The 22,272-nt window shown below is 40.7% G+C and overlaps 1 protein-coding gene across 4 annotated transcripts in view; it reads left to right on the top strand.

Moving 5' to 3' along the window:
* GRIK4 (glutamate ionotropic receptor kainate type subunit 4) overlaps nt 1–22,272 on the top strand; it is a 697,562-nt gene that overhangs the window by 482,600 nt on the left and 192,690 nt on the right. For all 4 annotated transcript variants that reach the window (XM_072612931.1, XM_072612929.1, XM_072612930.1 and 1 more), the window contains one exon: nt 8,211–8,372. In XM_072612931.1, the coding sequence (XP_072469032.1) occupies nt 8,211–8,372 (162 nt within the window). The remainder of the gene's footprint in view (nt 1–8,210; nt 8,373–22,272) is intronic.

Raw genomic sequence — 22,272 nt, 5'->3', positions numbered from 1 at the left:
TGAAATGAGGAAACCAGAGTCATAATCCTAGCCAGTCAAAATACATTTATTAAGAACCTACTATATGCCAGGTACTATGTCATTGGAGGCACTAGCTCTTCAACCATGATAAAATGACTTCACCTGTCTGAGTCTCAGTTTCCCCATCTATAAAATGGAGATAATAATACTTGTGCTTCACAGAGCTGTTGTAAGAAAAACATGATAAAACTGAAGACATGATCTATGTAGTAGTAGAGAAGGGACCTGTGATTTCACTGATACAAGGAACTAATGGAAAAGGAAGTGCACCAGATCTTGAGGGTTAGCACCTCAGCAACTTACCTCAAATCACCTGGAACACTGGGGGGTTAATAAGTAGTTCGCTGAGTCATACTGCCAGCATGTGTCAGAGGCAAAACGTAAATATAGCGTTCTTAGTACCAAGACCACACGCCACATGCCTCTGACATGTTTGTCTATGTATATCATGAGCAGTGGAGGTATAATGGTAGAAGCTGGGCTGGCCTCAGAGCCAAGAAGACCTGGATTCAGTTATCATCTCTAACAGATCCTGGCTTTATGCACTTATGCAAGTCACTTAAATGGTCCATGCTCTAGGCAAGTTTCTAAGAATGTGAATTGCAGAGAAAGTGCTGATCTGCATTGGTTGATGGAGTTTCCTCACCTAACAGTTCCCTATACCAATAAGTTCCAGGTCCAGTAAAAAAAAAAATACAAGTAAGTTATTGCTACAATGGTTATTATTATTTGATTTGAATTAGAGAGGAGCCAGGAAAGTTCTTACCTCCCCAAACATCTGACCCTTAACTCTCAGAGAAGCCCAAATGTGTCTCTTCATTCTTATAGGTTAAGACCTTGCAAATTTCAAGCATCCTCAAAAATTTAACTTGATAAATATTTATGAAGTACCTATTATATGCAAAGTATTAGATGTTAGGAATATAAAGGCAATAAGAAAACAGTCCTTGCTCTCAAAGTTTTACTGGAACGACATACCATATGCATAGAAAAGTAAATATAAGATTTTTAGAAGAGGGAGAAAGTAGTAATAACTCAGGGCATAAAATAGAACAGTGGCATCTCATAGCTTATAATAATAACAATAGCTAGCATTTATATAGCACTCAGTTCTCAAATTCTTAACTCAGTTGCTTTTACTGTCCATGGTGCTGAACATGACTGACTTCATTCCTTATTGACAGTGAGACATCTCAGTCTGAGGCCATGTATGTCTCTTCTCCTTAGAACAATACCATCTCCTGCTCCTCAGAGAGTGTGTAGAAGGCAGGTCATTTTGCTTTCACATAGGATTTTTCTTGTTGTTGTCTTTGACTAATATCCTTGGTCCTTCTCCAAACCACAGTATACCCACATCAAAGTTGTGTTTCTTCCTTTTCTTAGCCCTACAATGGAAACAATCCATTTATGACAGTGATTCTTTGCAATGGCTGCCCACATTCTTTGAGTTAGACACATGTATGTGGCTTAGCAGATAGACCACTGGGCCTGGAGTCAAAAAGACTTGAGTTCAGATTCAGCTGCAGACATTTAGCAGTTCTGTGACCCTGGGCAAATAACGACCTCTGTCTTAATAACAGCAACTACCTCACAGGGTTGTTGTGAGGAGCGAATGAGATGATATTTTTAAAGCACTTAGCACAGTGCTTGTCACATAGTAGGCACTATATAAATGCTTATTCCTTTCTTTTCCCCCTTTGAATTAACTAGTCCCTACTTCTGTCCTTCAATGATGAACAGCATGATGACCCATGGGAGATAGCTCAATATCCTGATCAGAAATGATTTTCTGTTTGTAAAATAGATAATTGGAAATGTCACAGACTTTAGGCAGTCTGAGACATTATACCACTTCAAACAAGTAAGATTCCTTCCCCCTTAGCTCCCATACTGATCTTGCCAGATTGTTCTCATCCTATTACAAATGAAGCATTCCCATGAGCTCCCATTTAACTCCCTCTTCATTTCAGGATAACGTTCCCTTTTATTTATTTACATATTTTATTTATTTCTAGTGATCTGACTTCAACCTTAAATTGCTTTTCTTCTGTGTTTCTTCCTTCAGCCTTCTGCGGAGGCAGAATAGCATCCAGAAGATTGGCAGGACTGTTTCTTTTCTTTTTGGGGATCCCAAAAGTATTGGGAGGGAGTGAAGGAAGATGCTTCAGTGTTCACAAACAAGGGGAAACAAAGACAGGAAGCAAAGTATAACAGTTCTTAATACTATACAGGAAATTATCAATTAACCAGAACCTAATTAACCAAAAAGCTCAATTAGACAGATTTTCTCCCATTTTCCTTCCTCCCTCCCACCTTGCACTCTGCTTTTAGGAGAAAGAGGCAAGTGACCAAAAACAAGATTATGGCAGAGGTTTATTCCAAAAAGCAGCTTCCAAAGAATGTCTAATGATCCATATAAATACATCCTGATCTTCCAGTCTTTATCTATAGCAAAGGACACTTCAGTATGTATAGTGGAAACAACACTGGATTTGACATCAGAAGACCTAGGTCTGAATGTTGACTCTCCTTCATCCTTGTTTAAATTGTCTATGTGCTCTTGAGCAAGTTATTTCCCATCTCATGGCCTCTATCTCATCATCTATAAAATAGCTAGATGCTCTCTATACTTCCAGTTCTAAAAATCCTATGATATTCACTAGGATGACTGTGAGGTATTGCAAGACTGGCAATCATCATTCAGTCTGTCAATCAACAAATATTTAATGATCACTATATGAAAGGCACTGTGTTAGGCATAGAAGGTGATAGGTGGTATGACATACGATCTCTGTATTCTATGATGTTACAGTTTATTTGGAGAGGTAAAGTATAGCAGATGAAAAAAGTTAAATAACCAAAGAGAAGAAGAAATTAGTCAACAAGTATTTAAGTACCTTGTATATGCAGGCACTATGCTAGGCACTAATGATACCAATAAAAATGTGACCATTTTTGCCCTCAAGGAGCTTTCATTCTGCCAGCATACGTGTAGCACCAATGCTACATTCACAGTGCCTTTGGGGGCCATGAATATACCAACACAGTCCTGAATCACAAAATACAACAGAATCTCCACATGGAAGACAGAACCAAAACATTTATTCAAACACCAGAAAGCCAAATCCCAACACCAAAAAACCAAATCTGTCATATCAACAAAGAAATCCATACCCAATACCAATGCAGAGGATACCACCGTCCCCAAGCCTTCCCTCTGTTAGGCTTCCCACAAACCATCTCCCTCATACAAATCACCAACAATGTCTCCCACTCACTCCAGTTGCTGCCCCAGGGGTCTGATTTCTCTGTCTTTCCCAGTTCTGACTGGTCTCATCAACTTCCTCTCAGCTCTGCTCTTGCTCCACCCCTTCCTGTTCCACCAGTTCAGCAAGCTCCTCCCACCATAGGCTTCATGTGACTGAAACTCATGTGACTCAGGCTTCCACATGACTTATGCAGGTCATATGGGCCTATTAATGGATGGGAAAGATCTTCCCATTCCATTAAAAATACATTAATTCCATTAAAATCCATTAACAATACGATATTTAATTTCATGGTTAGATACCAGATAAATGTTATAGGCAAGAAGAGCTTCCTGATTAGAGAGGGCTTGGAATAAGAAGGGAGATGCTTTCCTAATATGGTCCCGTCACCAGCTATTGAGAGTCATTTGCTCTGCTTGTGTGTATAAACAGCTCTGACTGTTCTGGTCATTGACAGCCGTTGTAGAGGCTGTGGACTCCCCAGAGAGAAGATGTTTAAGAACAGAATCAACAACTCACATGAGTTCACCCCTCTAAGCCTGCCTGCTGAGCCATAGGAGAGACTGGACAGTAGTTGTGTGAGAACTGGGGAAGAGATGTGTGGGTCTTATATGTATGTTTGCTTAGAACTTGTGACCTGCGGCTGCTCCTGGATGTCTGAGGTCAAATGCCAGACACTTCACTGTGAGCAGGAGGACTCAGTCTTTTGTTTTTCTATGTAATTTGTAATGACCCATTTCCCCCACCAAATGCACAGAGAATTCTCAGTGGTGGCAAAGATGCATACAGTTTGGAGACTAATAGTGAGCTGTTCTCTCTCTCCTTCAAGCAAATAGTCATATGCAGGAGCAGAAGAAACAGGGCAGCTCTAAGGAAGGATGTACAAATGTCAGAGTGGTTAAAGAGAGGAAAGAATTCTTACAGGAGCTTGTCAAGGTTGTCAAGAGACAGTGTGGTGCAGTGGAAAGTGTGTTAAATTTGGAAGAAAACTGAGTTTGAGTTCTGGTCATTTGGTTTATTATTTTAAATCCCAAAGTAATTTAACACTTAAGACCAGAAACCCTTCCTAAAGGTCATCAAATGTGATCCTTTCATTTTATAGCTGAAAAAATAAATGAGACGCAGAGAGTTTAAATGACTTTTCCTAAAATCACACAACTAATAATGACTAAGCTAGTATTCAAATCCATTTGACCTTTAGCCTTTTAGAAGTTATTGGATGTTAGGAGTTTCAAGAAAATATACCTACTTACACCCACCTCTTATCTCCAATTCCTACTGCCATCTTTCTTAAACTGTTCAGCAAGAGCTTAGTCCCATTCTCAGTCTTGCTCTAAGAGTTGTGTAGTACAATGAATTGTGTAGTATAACTAACTAGAATCAGAGGACCTGGATTCCAGTTTCATTCCTGAGACTACAGATGTGACCTAGGGAACGTCACTTAACCTTGATGAGCCTTGGTTTCTTCATCTGTAAAATGAAGAGGCCAGTAGAAGAAGAACCAGGAGAGTACAATTTTAATGGTTTACCTCCCAGAAAGGAGAGACTACCCAAAGAATTAGAAGTTCATGTTATTAAATGCTTCATACAGGTCAAGGAAAATAAGAACTAAATAGAGTCCTTTGGATTGGGTGGGGGGAAATGGGGGAGCATTTCTTGGTCAACTTTGAGGAAGTCATTTCAGTAGAGCATGGAGTTGAAAGCTATCTTCCAAAGTGCTGAGGCATGCCAGACATAGTGGGAACTTAACCAATTTTGTTTGATGAATGAATAAAGAGTGAGGTGAGAAAGGGATGAGTGGGGTAAAATAATTTTTCCAGAAGTTATGCAGTGAAAACAATGATATGATATAGTAAGTAAGGGAGTGGCAGAACTCAATAGGGGCTTCTTTGAGGGACACCTGACTATTTTGTAGGCATTAGGGAAGGAGCCATTGGAGAGGGAACAACTAAAGATACAGAAGAGAGAAGGCCCAGAGGAGTTGTTGAGATCAAGGGAACAGATGGAGGAGAGAACAGATGAAAATATAGTGAATGTTTGAAGTGTGGTTGAGGGAAGCTGATGAATTGGCCTCAGTTTCAGTAAAGTCATATACTAAAATTAAGACAGAGGACAGGGTTGAACTTATCACAGAATCATAACTCGAACACAGAAAGGGACCTCAAAGATCATCAAGTCCAGTTCCTTCTTTTTACAGATGAGGAAACTAAGGCCCAGAGTCATGAAATTACTTGTTCTGTGATCACACATCCAGTAAAGGTCAAAAGTGAGATTTAAACTCAGGTCCATTGAGTTTAAAGCCATAGATTTTTACACTGTCTCTTGCAAGGTTTTGAACAGTTGCCCATGGGAACTCAGGGAGTGGATAAACAATGAATAAAAAGGATTACCAAGGAGGGAGGACAACCAGCTGAAATTAAATGTCATGAATTTGTAGCAAATTAAGTTACCATTGTGTAGTTTTGTCCAGTAATGCCTGACAGTATGGGTATAAGCACAGTCAAAGTTTATCCAGGGTTGGGGATTGGCAAGGTAAAAATGATGGAGGGCCAATGGGGAAAGGAAAGAGTGACCTGGGATGATTCACTTCCAACCTTTATAGAATATACAACCAGCTATAAATACAACGTGAAAGCTGGAAATTTAGCTCAAAAGCTGCAGTAAAGCCGGTCACCTGGAAAACTAGCTAGACAGTCCTCCCCATCAAGCATCAAAAACAAGTAATCATAATAATGACAATAATAGCTAGCATTTACATAACACTTTAAGGAATGAAAAGTGCTTTGTATATGAGAGTCTTATTTGGTCCTCACAATAGCTATGTGAGGGAGGTTCTATTATTGTCTCCGTTTTACAAATAGGAAAACTGAGGCTTAGAGTGACTTATCAGGCTAGTACATGCTTAAGGAAGAATTTGAATTCAAGCCTTGCTAATGCCAAGTCAACCATCTGATCCACTGTGCTGCCTGGCTGCCTCTAATCTCTTCTTAGCTCCCAATCAGGAGAAATTCGCTACCCCAGCAGTTTCTTCCACTTTTGGACAGCTCAAATTGTGAGGAAGTTTTTTCTTTATGTTGAAAGAATCCAACCCCAGGGGGAGAAAGCATTTTCCACCCCAACCACATAAACCATTGTCAATCAGCCTTTGTAATTACCCAACAGGCAGAGTTGGCATTGCTCCCTCCAGCCCCCTCCCCCCTCTGCAGATGTGCCTCCTCTCATTAGCCATCTGCCCCCATTGTGCCCAATGACAGCCCACAGAGTATAAGCGGCTGCCCTGCTGGAGAGACAGGAGGATAATATCAGCTGTATGAAATCAATACATTCTCAGACAGCTCTGTTCGTGCTCTTCTAATGGGAATGTGCCTGGATTCAAGACACAGGTAATCCTCAGCCAGACTCATTTGTGTCTGGGACCCACAGTTCTAGGGGAATCTTGTGATTCTACCTGGAGGAGTCTAATGAGGAATGGTTCCAGGAAGTAGTGGGGAGTAAGTGGAAGGGGGTGCTGCTGATTGGCAACATGGGTTGCTCAAAGGAGGCTGCTCTTCCAACCAAGGATGCCAAGAAGGTCAAGGGGAAGATGGGAAAGAGGAGAAAAAGTAGGCCTGGAGGAAAATGATGATTCCACCTAGCTAGAGAGGGAGACTAAGACACTGACCATCTGTCAAGTTAACCTGACCCACTGGTGTGTTGATCCCTTAACCCTCTGACATTGCAGCCTACTATCTGGTGACCCTAAACAAGTCAGTTAACCACTCTCTGCCTCAGTTTCCTCTGTTGTAAAATTGGAGGGATGTATTAAAATGGTTATGGGATGACCTGTGCTTACACAACTGAGATGAATTAATTTCTAAGATTTCTTCCAGTTCTAAATCTAGGACCCTCAGGGCATTCAGCGGATATAAAGCTGTATATTGGGCACTGAGGGTCAATATGTTGTCCTTTGTAAATGCTGCTGCTGACCCCTCTTCCACACAACTGCCAGAATTTATATTCCTAAAACACAAATGTGACCACAGATCTCCCCTACTCAAGAAGCTTCAATGACTCCTTGTTGCCTAGAGGTTAAAATACAAACTCCTCTGTTTCTCATTTAATGCCTCTGATGATCAGACTCCAGGCTATCTTTCCATATACTTCCCCTCAAAAACTTTATGTGCCAGACAAACTGACCCACCTGATGCTCCCCATACATCCATCTTCTGACTCCAAGCCTTTGCTGTCTTCCTGGAATACCCTTCCTTTGCACCTCCACGCCTTGGAAATTTAAGCTCCCATCATAGTTCAGTTTAAGTATTAAGTCATATCAGTAGATTATCCTAGTTGTTAAAACATCACCTTCCCCTCATCACTTTGTATTTATTACACACACACACACACACACACACACACACACACACATTGTATCCCACCAGTAAAATATAAGTCCCTTGAGGACAGGGACTGTTTTCACACTTTATAATCCTAACACTGAGAATGGCACCTAGCACATAGTAGGTACTTAATAAAAGCTTGTTGAGTTGAAATAACATGTCTTTTGAGCAATTTCTCTAAGAGTTGTGCTCTTATGTCTGTTCCCACTTTGCGATCAAGAGTCCATGTGGACTAGCCAAGACTCTGAGTCTGCCCTGGATTAATACTGTTCTCTGTAGAAAGCTACCAGCGCCACCTGGAAATGAAGCCTGCCACCTCATTTAACAACCCCTTAACCCTCCTAGCCCAGGCTAGGGATTGGGACTGAGAAAAGAAATTGCTGCAGATTTGAGGATGGGAGGGAGGTTTGCAAGGATGCTCCTGTTCTTCAACCTTTGTGCTATCCTCTACAAAGGTCTTCAAATATCCCCTGGGGAAGTTCAATCTTGTGTTTCCTTTACTCCCTAACTCTCCTTTCTCTTTCTAATTGCCTGTGCATTCCAGGAATTCTCTCTCCAGCGAATGGATAGCTTTCTGGATGACCGGGTCAACATCCTGGGATTTTCTATTTTCAACCAATCCCATGCTTTCTTCCAAGAGTTTGTACAGAGCCTCAACCAATCATGGCAGGAGAATTGTGACCACGTGCCCTTCACTGGGCCTGCAGTAAGTACAGTGGCCTTCAAGTCCCTGGTGGACCATTTGTATACCCTATGCCTTGCTAGACAGCCCAGTCAAGGAGCATCTTTATGGGCTATCCACTTCTAAATCATGATGACTTCCCAGATGTGAACCAGATAGCTGGGATTTCCCCACAGCTGCAATTCTCCTTGTTTCCACCCTTCTTACTAAGGCTGCTCCCGATTCCCATCGCAAAGATCTGTAGGACCTCTCCCAGCACTCATCAAGTCTTGTTCCTTCCATCAACACTTCAAAATCAGAGCCTATTTTGACACATGCCTAAGGAACAAGTTATCTGAGCTACCCAAACTAAACCCCTGAGCTCTAAGATCCTCAAGCTCCTAATGTTTCTGACCCCATGAGACTATCTCTAGCTCCCATTTATAGAGAATTTGACAGTTTATAAGCTATTTTCCCCACAACTGCTCAGTGAAGTAAGCAGTATAGACATTATCATCTCTCTTTTGTAGATGGGAGAACTGAGGCTCAAAGAGGTCAAATGACTTTGCCTTATTAAGTAGCAAAGCTCAAACTGGAACCCAATTTGACTGACTATGAATCCAGTATTTTATAGTCTAAAGCTCTGTGCCTGTTTCTCTTCCCCATCTTCATTAGCATTGTTAGTGACTTAGAAATTCCATCCTCCATCTCTACCCATCCTTCCGCTACTAATCCTACAAATAGAGGTGTCTATGAGTATGCCATGGAAAGATAATTTGGGAACCTGGGGCTAGAGAACAGTAGGAACAGACAAGGAGACAGCTGTGAGGGTAGAATTGATGAGGGATTAGCGTCACTATTTGGGACTTTCATCCTGTCATTCAAAAATACTCGCAAGTCCCGTAAAGCCAAGGCGGTGCTGGAGCCAGCTTGAACTAGCTTTCTGATTGTTAAATTCTCATTGTGAGCATTTACACCTTGGAAATCCAGCAGATGCTACAAATCAAGGACTGATTTATTGTTTTGGTGATTGCCCAGGCTTAAGAAAGTGACAGTGAAAATGTTAATAATGCATATTAAATGCAAAAGTGTGTCCTGCATACATTTCCGCCCCTAGAAAACAGGCTGTTAAACACTGACTAGCACTTCCCTGCCTAGAGCTCAGAACCAGATGATTGCATGAGAAGTTTAGGGATCACTTTGCATTCTCATACCTTAGAAGATTGAAATCATAGAAGAGTGGGTTTAGAAGCGAACTTAGAAAACATGAAATACAATTCCTGCATTATCTAGATGAGGAAAATAGAGAAGGGGAATGTATTTCCTAAGGTCACACAAGCTAGTTAGGGGTAGAACTATACCTAGAACTCTGGTCTCCTGACTTCTTTCTAGTCGGAAGACTTTCCGTCATATCGAGTTTCCACCTACGCACATCTGTGGCTCCTAGAACTCTCTTACTATGCACTTTCCTTAGATTCTCTTTCTTTAGATGCTCTTATCCCTGACATCCCACAGACATATTTCTTTATGGCCATTCACACGTAGGTGAATGCTTTACCTCTTTCATGTCTTCCTGTTCCAATGTCTGGGTCATGAATGGCAAGCCCCCTCTGGGTAGAGGTCTGGATTTGCCTCTGGGTTTATGCTACGGGGCCAGGTCCAGGGTCAGGTAGAATTTGTTACTCAGTAGTTAGTGTTCTTTGTTTTGGTTCAATCAGAGTAATTGTGAGAAGTGAGATTAAGGGGATTTAATTAAGGAGGATGGGCTGGAGAGGATATTCTTTATTAAGAAGAGATGGCTTTCATATTTTAATATTTCATTTTGGCTAAAGGAACAGGAAGAGGGGGAAGGAGCCCAGGAAATAAAGTAGTGAGGCAGCAGACCCAGTGACCAAGTTAAAGTGATAGAATCTTCTCTGACAGGATTGGGCAAGAGGTACCATAGAGAACAGGCGGCTAGGTGTCAAGTTTTCAGGCATGCCTGTCTCTTGTTGACCTCATTTGGTGTTTTCTTGACAAAGGTACTGGAGTGGTTTCCCACTTCCTTCTCCAGCTCATTTTACAGATGAGGAAACTGAGACAAATAGGGTTAAGTGACTTGCACAGAGTTACACAGCTAGTAAGTGTCTGAGGCCAGATTTGAATTCAGGAAGATGAGTCTTCTTGACTGCAGGCTCAGTGCTCTATCCACTGTGTCACCTAGCTCCAACTATTTTCCTAAAATAAGCTTAAAGTTGACTCTTTATTACTCCCACCTTTGATCCTAGTTCTGCCTTCTGGGACCAAACCAAACAAGTCTAGTTCCTCTTTCCCAAGATCAAACACTTGAAGTCAGCAATGCTGTACCCCCAAGGGCTAAGCATCCCCATTTCCTTCTGTGGATCCCCATACATCCTCATCTTAAGACCCTTCTTGGCCATTCTGGTTGCACTCCTCTTGATGCTCTCCAGTTTGTCAATATTTCTCCTAAATAATGTTTCCAAAAATAGAACAGAGCATTCCAAATGTGTTTGGATTAGCATGAGAAGATGCTCACCTCCTTATCCCAAGAAGCTGTCCCTCTCTTAATGCAGCCCAAGTTTGCATTAGGTTTTTTGGACTGCCATGTCATACTATTGGCCCATATAGACCTTGCCATACACCAAAACCTTAAAATCTTTTTTTCAAACAAAAAGTCATCTATGCATACTTTCTACCAGCTATTTTACCTGAGATAATGAGTTTTCAAGTCTGAGTATAAGATTTTATATTCATCCCTATTGAATTCCACATTATTTAGCTTTAGTGCAATGTTCTCACCCATTAAGATCTCTTTGGAGCCTGCATCATCCAATGTCCCCCTTGCTTTGGGTCACCAAAAAAAAATGTGACAAAGATGATTTATAAGCCTTTATCCAAGGTATAAAATGTTATGTAGCCCAGGATCCAACCCAGAATTCTAGAGCATTTTCCTGTAGACCTCTTGCCAAGCAGACATCAAACTATTGACTATCCTTTGAGCCCAGCCATTCAGCCAGTTCTGAATTCTTCTAATTGTACTATTCAGTAGCCCACATCTTTCCATCTTTTCTGCAAGAATAGCATGAAAGGCTTTATTCAAATACTCTAACTAAAATCTTGGTAAATTATATCAACTTCATTACCCTGACTTACAAATTTGGTAATTCTGCCAAAAAGGAAATAGGGTTAGTCTGGCATAGCCTGTCCTTGATTAAGCCACACTGACTTAATTGTGATCACCATTTACTTTTAAAGATATTCACTTACCATCTCTTTAATAATGAGTGCTCAGATTTTTGCAGGAATCAAAGTTAAGTTCAGTGGTCTGTAGTTTGCAGACTATTTTTTTCCATTTTGGGGAAATCAGGACAACATTTACCTTATTCCTGGCCGGCAGGAACCTTTTTCATTCACTACCATCTTTCAAATACTGCTCAGCAAACACATCCATCAGTTCTTTCCAGATCTTTGATTCTACACTAGTACACAATGAATAGAAAAATATCTGTTGTCATGAAGTCCTGGGTTCAAATGCTAGTTCTGACATATATGAGCTATATGACCTTGAGTAAGTCACTTAACCTTTCTCACGATAATCTTTAAAAGTGAGGAGCTGGACTCTAGCTACTAAGGTCCCTTCCACCCCTAAATCTATGGTCCAATGATACAAGCTGCCCTTTCACTGAATGTTCCCACTTCCCTAATTTCTGGAATTGCCTAAATAGGCAATTTAGGAATACTGTTATTTTATATCTGCACTATCTTTGACAGACACAGGGCAACAGGTAGTGATTTCCTGGTTGTAGTGGCTGTGACCACTACACTTGTCCCAATTAACTCTGTGGGATTAATCAGACCTGTTCTGGTTACATGTCTCCTAATCAACCAAAAGGTAGTTGTTGAATATGCTATGTACAAAGACCCTATACTTAGTGCTGTAGGGTGTAAATAAAAAGACATATAAGATCCAATCCCTGTTCCTAAGGGATTTGGGATGTCATTTCAAAGGTAAAATGAGAGGGTTGGACAAGATGGTCACTGACATAGCATTCTTTTGCTCTATAACTCTATAAGACACACATATAATAACACAAAGCAATCCCTGCTAGATGTAGAAGGAGTAGTAGAGAAATAAATGCTCAATGACATCACGGAAGGGAAGAATGAACCTCCTTGGCCACTATGGGCTGGAAGAGTCAAAGAAGACATCATGGAGGGGGAGGCATGTGATTTGGAGCTTTGAAGGATGAGTATGTTCTGCTAAGTGGAGAAGATAGGAAAGGACATTGATGGTAGGGAGAATGTTATAAGCAAACATGCTGAGGTGAAAAAACACAATCCTGATTCCCTCTGGGTGCAGACAGATTCCAATTCCATTTCAAAGCAACAAAAATACCATCTAGGTCTTAGGAAGAAAGTCACTTTATTCCCTCATGGAACTTACAGTCTATGAAAGGAATGACACAAATACAGATCATTGAAATGCAAAATAAAGCACAGAAAAATGTATAAAAGAAATTTCTATGCTACACTTAGAAGGGAGAAGGGTGTTAGAAGTCTTCATGAGAGTGGTGGTATTTGAGTTCGGCTTTAAATAAGGGAGAGGAATTCAACAGGTAAAAAGGGTAAGGGAACACCTTTCAAGAATAGGGAGAAATTATGGAGCTGGGATGTTGCAGGGTACGTTCAGGAAATGGAGAATAGTCCAGTTTGGCTGGAGAGCTCACTATGACATAGGATGGTAACATATGGAGGGCTACTGGCGATGGGGAAGCAGGAAGGAATCCCTGCTAAGGGAGAGATCCAAGAAGCATGAGAGAAAGGGTGTGATTGCTAAAGAAGGAGTGAAAGGAATGGGATTATGGGCTGAAAAAGAGGGACTCATTTTAACAATGACTAGTCACTGCCTCTTCCTCTGTGACTGGAGAGAAGTTAAGTAACTTTTACTGTGACATTTTATAGAAAAGAGGCTGAGAAGATGAGAGGATCTTCTTTCAATTGACCTCAGTCTTCTCAATGAAGTAGCAGTTTAAGTCATCTGATATCAATCTGAGGACTGGGAGTTCAGTAGGGACACTGAACAGAGAGAGAAAGGTTTGGAACAGTTGTGGGGAATAATGGGGAGTCAATAATAGAAAAGATGTTAAGCATCAATCAGAGCTCAGCTTACTTATGCAACATGAATTTATGCCAGGCAAAATCAGCTCAATTTCATGAATTCCTCTGGTGCTATTTAGTGGCTGCCTGGGATCAGGAGGAAAGAAATAATACCAATACTAATACTAGCGAATATTTGTGTCCCACCCCTGAGTTTATTGTCAGTATGACCTTGTGCAAGTCACTTAATCTCCCCAAGCCTCAGTTTCCTTACATGTAAAATGAGAGGGTTAGCTCAGATTCCCTTTTAATTGTAGATCTATGATACTGTATAGTGCTTTTAGGTTTCCAATGTATATATATATGTGTGTGTGTGTGTGTGTGTGTGTGTGTGTGTATGTATAATATCATTTATGAGAAGCAATGAATATGGTGAATACAAAGAAACATGGGAAGATTTATATGAACTATTGCATAATGAAATAAGCAAAACCAAGACAACAAAGCAATCAAAATTCAATACTGCAAAATTGCAATGACTAAGATTTTACCCCAATGAAACAATATTAGAAGGTACCCCCTCCTTTGCAGGGGTTATGGGGGGGGACTATGGAGAATGAACATTATCATATCAGTGGGCTGGACTGTATAACTTCTTAGGTCCTTTCTACCTATAAATCTATGATCCTGTGGTGCATTGGTTGTAGTAGAACACATACATGGATGAGAATTTGTTGGTGGGGGATGGTAGAAGTTTAGAGGGAATTCTAGAGTGGTAACTAGTAAAATTATTAAGTACTAGAATATGGCTTCAAGTAGAAGCTAAAGGGTGGAGATGGACTGGGGCAATGGCGTGGGTCAAGTAATCAAATGTCACAGAAATGGTAAAGAGTAAGTTTCATCTTAATGGAAGAGGTAGAAGGATAGGAGTCTATGTTTTCCCTAAGCCTTAGGAATGTAGCTGTGCTAACCACTTTTTTAAATTAGCTCTTTATTTGAGAATGTCCTGTCAGCCATAAGCATGCAAAAAGAGCTAAGAAAAGATGTCTGAAACTTACAGCATCATTCTGTAATCATCCTGTAACCTAAACTCAGATCCAAGGGTTGAATTGGTTGTGGTATCAAGGATACCAGGATATCTCAGGACTGTCAATACTGATAGAGATTTTTTCTTAACTCATTCTATGGACTACTTGGAGGAAGGGAGTCTGAGCCAGGCATCTAATTCCAGGTCTGCCATTGATTTTCAGATTAGCATTCGATATAAGTTCCCTTGATTCTCTTGCTTATGGAATGAATGCTAATTATATCTTTTGCCTAAAAGGCTGTGAAGATTTTATAATTTGACTTCCTGTGTACAATGTTGGGCATGTTAGATATGAGACCAAAAACTGTCCAAGTCATTTCATTCAGAAGACTTATATTTAGAATCAGAAGGACTCTAATACAACCTCAAATGAGGAAACTGAAACCCAGGGAAGTTAAAAATGAATTTCCCCAAAGTTACACTGCAAGTTAATAGTAGGATCAAGACCAGAGTTCAAGTCTCCTTTCTCCCAGGCCAGTGTGCTTTCCCTCAGAACTTTTATTCCTATAGAATCCTTATGAAATGAGAAAGGGTGTGATTTCCTCCTGTTTTAAATTGAGGACATTGAGATGAGATGAAGTCATATTTCCAATTTCACATGGCAAGTGAATGACAGAACCTGGGCTGGAATTGCAGTATCCCATGTGCCAGGTCCAAAGGGTCCTTTTGCTTCACTATCGCCTTTCTTGGGAAGGAGGGAGGGTAGATACATATCTTGCCTTGGGAGAGTGAGAAGATGAAACAGTCACAACAACAATGACAACAGCCACGTGCCTCTCACTGAGTCTCTTGCTACGGCAATGACCTTACTGAAGAGAAGCACGTCTCACCACCTGCCTTGTTGTGTTCTGGAACTGCCCGTGCAAACAGCCTGACCCTTTTATGTGTCAGTGCTGTTAAAGAGCACAAAGAAAGATGGAATACAGCCCCAGTGGGGAAACAACCTTGAATTGCCTTCTTCTACCCTGACTTCAGAAGAGAAAGCATCCCTTGCTTGGAAGAGTTCTCTCCCCACCCCCATCTCCTTTCTCTGCTTCTCCCCTCCTCTTCTCTCTTCTCCTCCCTTTTCTCTCTCTTCTAATATCCCCTTTTTCCTTCTCTCTTTTCTTGTTTCTGCATCTTTTGCTTTTCTTCTTTCATTCTATTTTTTCTTTCTCTCTTTTCTTCTTTCCTTCTCTCTTCCTCTTCTTTCTTCTATTTTCCTTATTTTCTTTTTTCCTTCCTCCCCTCTCTTCTTTCATGTTCCTTCCCCTCACCCCCCTTCCTATTTTCTCTACCTCCATCATTCCCTTTTCCTTCTTATTTTCCCTTTCTACATCATTCCTTTCTCCTTATTTTCTCTTTTTTCCTCTTTCTCCCTCTCATTTTCTCTCCCTCTCTCCATTTTTCCCTCTCTCCTGATCTCCATTGCATCAAGTTTACCGTGTAGCAGGTGGATCCCTATACAAACACAGGAGCTATCTCCTAAGAGACAAGAGAGTTAGTGGCCAAGCTGAAAAAAAACCCAACAGAAAACACTTGGCTCTGAGCATTCTGTCACCCACCAGCTGTACCTGCCAGGCAGCTGCTGGCAAATGGCAAAAACTCCATGCTTCTCCATTGAAAGGGAAATGGTAGGGGTGGGGGAGAGAGAGTCCTATGACTGACTGGGGGAGTAGAACCACTTGTTCACATGTCATTCTCATTAATCACGTTGCAAAGAAAGAAAATAGTGGAAAATCATTAAAATTACAGATGGCTAGATTAAGTAATTAGAATTTAGGCTAAAACAGATGTTCGTAATTAAGTGTTTATTTCATTGAATAAAATCCAGATTGTAAAGTCTATTTCACAGGATTTTAATGGTCTTCCACTCCTGGTATTATCTTTGGGGGCAAAGTTACAGTTGACAGCAGTTTGAGGTTAAAACTTTGCCCAGACCCAAGAGAATACTGGCATCTCACTTGGCTTAGAAAGTGGGTGGTGGAGGGTCGGGGGCCCAAATACATTGCTATTTCAGGAAAAGACATCATCCTGAACGTTTCTCCCAAATGACATGAAACAAATCTTAATTTATACAATGTCTGTCATGCTGCTAAACAATTTACAAACAGATCAAAAGAAAATAACAATGAAGAACCAAAATGAAAATATAAAAATCTGAGAAATGGAGATTCCCTTGCCAGCTAATATTTCAATGACAAGGGAGAGGAAATGATTTTAAATGAGGGTTCAGCCAGCTGAAAAATTTTATAATTTGAAGAGAAACCAAAACAAGAGGGAAAAACAGAGAGATAAGGAGATGGAAAGAAGGAAGGAAGGAAGGAAGGAAGGAAGGAAGGAAGGAAGGGAGGGAGGGAGGAAAGAAAGAAGAAAGAAAGAAAGAAAGAAAGAAAGAAAGAAAGGAAAGAAAGAAAGAAAGAAAGCACAAATAAAAAGAGATAGGGGAAACCTGGGAAAGAGAGAAAGAGAGCAGATAGTCTAGGGAGAGAATAGAACAGGGGAGAGGAGGAGGGACAGAGAGAAACAGAGAGGGGGGGGCATATGGACTGTGAACTGAGAAATGTACAGTATGATGTGATTCAGCAGAGTTACTTTCATCCTGACTGTAGCCCCAAATGCTTTCCAGAGCTAAATTAGTAAATAATAGCAGAGGGAAAAAGCAATTAGAAGAGCAAAAAGGATGTTTCAGGATGGAGATTTGAAAGTAGATGGGAAAAGTTGATGAGGCAAAGAAATTAGAGACTCTTCTTCTAGCAGAGGTGAAATAGGGTGAGGAGAAGGGAGTTCAAAAGAAAGATAAAGAGAACCCTGAGAATCCAGTTCAGAGAGGATTCATTGAGAAGGAGATTCTGAGTCTTCAGAAGGGAATGGAAAGAACAACTCCCTGTCCTGCCTTTATCTCTTACCTTGCCCTCATGAGCCCAGTCCAAGCCTTTCAAGGATCTCTTAACAGTGGGGCTAAAAGGAATGGGAAAAGTAACTTGACCCTAGAAGAGAACAGAGGTCTTAGAGAAGAGAATCAAGTGACTAAGGAAAGGTGCCCAAGTCATAGAATGTTACCAGCTACAACACTGGACGCCTAATCCAAGAAGGCAAGTAAAGGTTGATTGATACCCTAGGGGAGTCTTACCTCCAAGAAAGATCCTAGAATCACAAGATCATAGATTTAGAGCTTGAGGGAAAACCCCTTAATTTTTCCAGGTGAGAAAACAGATGTCCTGGGATCACAAAATATGGAAGGTAGAGAACTGGGATTCAAGCCCAAGTCATCTGTCTCCATATCCAATGATTCTTTTTCCCAAGGAGAAAGAGGAGACATGTGCTTTTGGAGAACCCTTATACACATCAACATCCCATTCTGTTATGACAGAAAATAAAATATTGGAAATGGCAGATGAGTATTAAGAATTCCCCAGTCAAGGATCTCAAAGAAAATTGTCAACAGGTACCCTTTGAATTCTAAATATCTTGACACAAAGCTAATCCAGGGTGGAATTATGTGGTAGAAAGGACTATGGAGGTTGGTGGTAGAAAGTTAAAAAAAGATTTGGTGAGATTAGGCTGAAAGCCTACAGGATATCAAATGTGAGCATCCCACATAAAGCTCCTTAGGGAGAAGAGTGGCCTCAATGAAAAGAAAGTTCAGATTGAGTGTCCTGGAGAAATTAATGGATCCATGACACTGCCAGAATTCCTGTCCCCTTTTTCTCTTTCCCTTACCCCTACCTTGTCCTCCATATGAACCTGATCCAGCCAACTGGGCATGTGAAAGGGAAAGGAACTGTAGGCAAAGCCAAGTAATTTATCTGATCCTACCAGAGTGGACTGGATCACTCAAATAATTAATCATCTATCATTTTGTCCAGACCCATGATTTCATCAGTGTAGGGAGCTCCTAGTGAGGAACTTTCTCTGCTAATGAGGTTCAGGACTTTCCAATTTATATTCTGGGGCACTGACAAACTAATTGGCTTGCCTAGGATCACACAACCAGTGTACATCAAGGCTGGCTTTGAACACAGGTCTTTTTGAATCCAAAACCCACTCTCTCAGTTGCGACACACTGCTTTTCAATAATAATTATAGCTGATATTTCTATAGCACTTTAAAATTTACCAAGTACTTTACATACATTACTTCATTTAATCCTTACAATAATCCTTGGTGGTGGGTGCTACTATCATCCCCATTTCACAGATGAGTAAACTGAAGCTGACAAAGGCTAAGTGACTTGCTGAGCTAGTAAGTGTCTGAGGTGAGATTCGAACTGAGGTGTGGCTAAGCTTCAAGTCACTTTGCCCCTCTCCCTTTCCAAGGTCAAGAATTCCCTTCCCACTATACAGAGCTGGAAAACCCTGGAGCCCTTTGCACAACTATTTTTGAAGAGGCCAGTAGGGAGATCATAATCTACTAAGATCCACTCCCCCATCCAAATGTTTACTGAGATTTAAAGCCCTGTTGTAGATGTAGGGAGCCTTAAAATGACAGAGAATGAGCTCAAAATGGGTATCAAGGCATAATAGAAGAGCACGGGGAATCAAGTGACTGGCTCTGATCTTCATCCTGCCATTAATTAGGCAAATAGCCTTGGTCACAGAGCTTCACTTCTGTGAGACTCGACTCACCTTCCTCATTTGTGAAATGAATGTGGGGGAAGAAGGGAAGAATGGGGAGCATTCATTGACCTCTACAGTCCCTGGAACTAACTAACTAACATTAATTGTAAGAGTCTAAAAATGAACAGACCATTGAGGGTAGAGGGAAAGAAGGGATAGAGATTCATTGAAAACCAAAGGAACTTATCAAGGACATGGGAGAGGATCCCTCCACTTGCGGTGAGGTTGGACAAGATGAGTGCTGAAGATCCCTCCCAAATCTAAGATTCTGAAGGACTATGAGCCAGAAACCCTGGCTAAAAGAGAGAGAGAGAGAGAGAGAGAGAGAGAGAGAGAGAGAGAGAGAGAGAGAGAGAGAGAGAGAAGTGGGCAGATAGAGGTAGATATGTAGGTAGATAGATAAGTAGGCAGATAGATAAGTGGACAAATATAGAGAGATAAATAGGTAGGTAGGTAGTTAGGTAGGTAGACAGACAGATAGCATTTATTAAGGACTTCCTATATACCTAGCACTGTGCTAAGCATACGGATACTATTACAAGCAAGTAAGACAGTCCCTGACTTAAAGCACCATACATCCTAAAGGAGAAAGAAAATATATAAAGGGAAGCTGGAAAAGGAAAGGAGTACCCACTGGACAGCAGAGTATAGATACGGGTAGAGTCCAAAGCTGCAGGGGGAATGAGGATGATAACTGGAGTGCAAGCACAGTTAAATTAAGCCAAAATGGCTATAGGTTAAGCTTTGGGATGGCATACAAATAAGGCCGAATCCTTGCCCTACGAATCCTTGCCCTTTCTCTTACAGAGATGACTGTAATACACAATAATCCATGATAAGTACATTAGAGATTGTAAAACAAAGGGTTATGTGATTTTTGAGAGGGAAGTCTGACACTGAGAAATAATGGAGGGCTTCTTGAAGAAGGTAACATTTGAGTTAGATGTTAAAGGAAACTCCAAATTAAATCCTGAGTAACCTTGATATGCTAAGCCAGCCATATTTTGATTCTTTTCAATCTTGTTGATAGTCAAGTTGAGCAGACCATTAATAAGAGACAGATATTTGCTCAAGGGAGAAAGAATTATGTAAAGCAGACACAGACAGATGTAGCAGCTTTGAGAAGCATGAAGTGAGAGAGTGAGAGAACCCCACATCACATGAAGAGAGAACCAAAGATGCAAAAGGGGAAAAGTGGATGGGATGGAGAGAAATGAGCTGAAATTAATGTATGGGAGAAAACAGCAAAGCAGCTTGAGGAGGCTACCTGGTTGGTTCAGCAGAGAAGATCAAAACATTTTACATAGAGCCCCGGCAGTAGAATTTAATTAATGAATTATTTTTATTTATTTAATTTTTAATTAATTTTAATTGAAATTATTCAATTAATTAAACAAGCATTTGCCTGATAACATCTTAACCATCTTTAAAGCTCAGATTAAATGTTACCTTCTCCATGAAGCCTTTCCTATTATCCCCATCAATATCAACCTTCTCTCTCATACCATCCAAAGACACTTTAGAGAACCTATCATGTATTATCTTGTATTCAAGTTACATATTTGCCATCTTATTCCTTTTGTACACAGTGAGAAGTAGCATAGGTTGGACGTGGGGGATAAAGATCTGTCTCTGGTGTCAGGAGAACTTGATTTCAAATCCTGCTTCTAATCCATCGTGGCTGCGTTACCCTGGATAAGTCACTTAATTTCTCAATGTCCAGACAACTCTCTAGGACAGTACATTCCAGAGAAGGTGCAGGTCTGCATGGGCAGAGGAAGTTTCTCACCAAGTCCTTCCTTTGCTGGTGAAATCATCGATCAAGTTCTCCCACACCCTCTCCCTGAAACAGGACCCTCTTCATAAGCACATGGACTATGTCCAATTAACCTTTGTATCTTTCTTCCCCAGTGCCCAAAATAGGAATCTGTGCATTGTAAGCATATTTAGGATTAAGGCATCATAGATTTAGAGCTGAAAGGGATCCTGGAAGTCATCAAGTTCAGCCTCTTCATTTTATAGATGAGAAATGTAAGACCCGAGAAGCCCATGGTGGCTCAGCCAGTAAATGTTCAAGGCAGGATCTGAATGCACTTCAAATGTTTACTGCATGTTTTCTGAATGAAGGCATGTTGGATACCTATTATGTGCAACAACACAGTATTCTGCAGGTGATACCAAGATAAATAAAGTGCCATGGATCTTATAGTCCAGAAGGGAAGCAATTGCCCTAATACAAATGAGAAGGTATTCAGCCCAAAATATATTAAGGGATCTGAAGGAAAAGAGATCAAATTCCAGCAGAGGTTCATGAATCTCCATGTCTTGGCTGCCTTGACCTCATAACTGTAAGAGCAGCTTTTTCTGAGGCAGGATACTGAAACTAATAGCTCCTCAGATGCAAACAGGAGAAGAATACAGGTTAGCTTCCCACTGCTACAATGTTCTTTTCAAGGGAGATTGTAGATGGATGAGAAGAAGATTGAATCCTCTGCATGATCTTTACCCAGATGGTGGCAAAGTCAGGCTAGAGTTTTAGCTCTCCTCTTTTGTAGACAGATCAACTTTCTTTTGTTGCTCTAATTTGGAATACGTTTCTTAAAAATGATCTAAGGATGCTTTAACCTGGCTCCTATTATTGGCAAAATTATGAATCAGGTGAAGTTTATATTTGGGATCCGCTTGCATTCCCCTTATTCATCAAATCTCTCAATATACTCTGCACTGACTACCTTTTAACTTGTATTAGGGTAATCACATCTCTTCTAAATTGTAAAAGATTATGCCTTGCACATAACAGGTATTCAGTGTACTTTCAACTTATCCTTCTTTTCTCCCTTTTTAGCCTTTCCTATCCATCCCTAGAACCCAAACCTTGCATTTGTTCACTCATACATTCAAACAAATACTAATTGAGTAGTTGAGCACCTATGCTTGATTATATAGGAGATGCAGAGAAGTATAGATCATAGCTCCTGCCTTCCAGGAAATTACAGACTAGTTGGGGAGAGAAGACAGAGACACCTGGGTAGTTAAATGCCAGTATAAGACAGCAATACCAGAAAAGCCGCAAGGAGGATAGATAAATAGTACAGCAATAAGTGATACAAGTTTCTTGACAGAAAGATCCATGGCCCAGGCTCTCCAGTAAGGAAGAAGTCAC

The sequence above is a fragment of the Notamacropus eugenii genome, chromosome 5, assembly GCF_028372415.1.
Source record: "Notamacropus eugenii isolate mMacEug1 chromosome 5, mMacEug1.pri_v2, whole genome shotgun sequence".
NCBI lineage: Eukaryota > Metazoa > Chordata > Mammalia > Diprotodontia > Macropodidae > Notamacropus > Notamacropus eugenii.
This window is presented reverse-complemented; position numbering and strand designations above follow the sequence as displayed.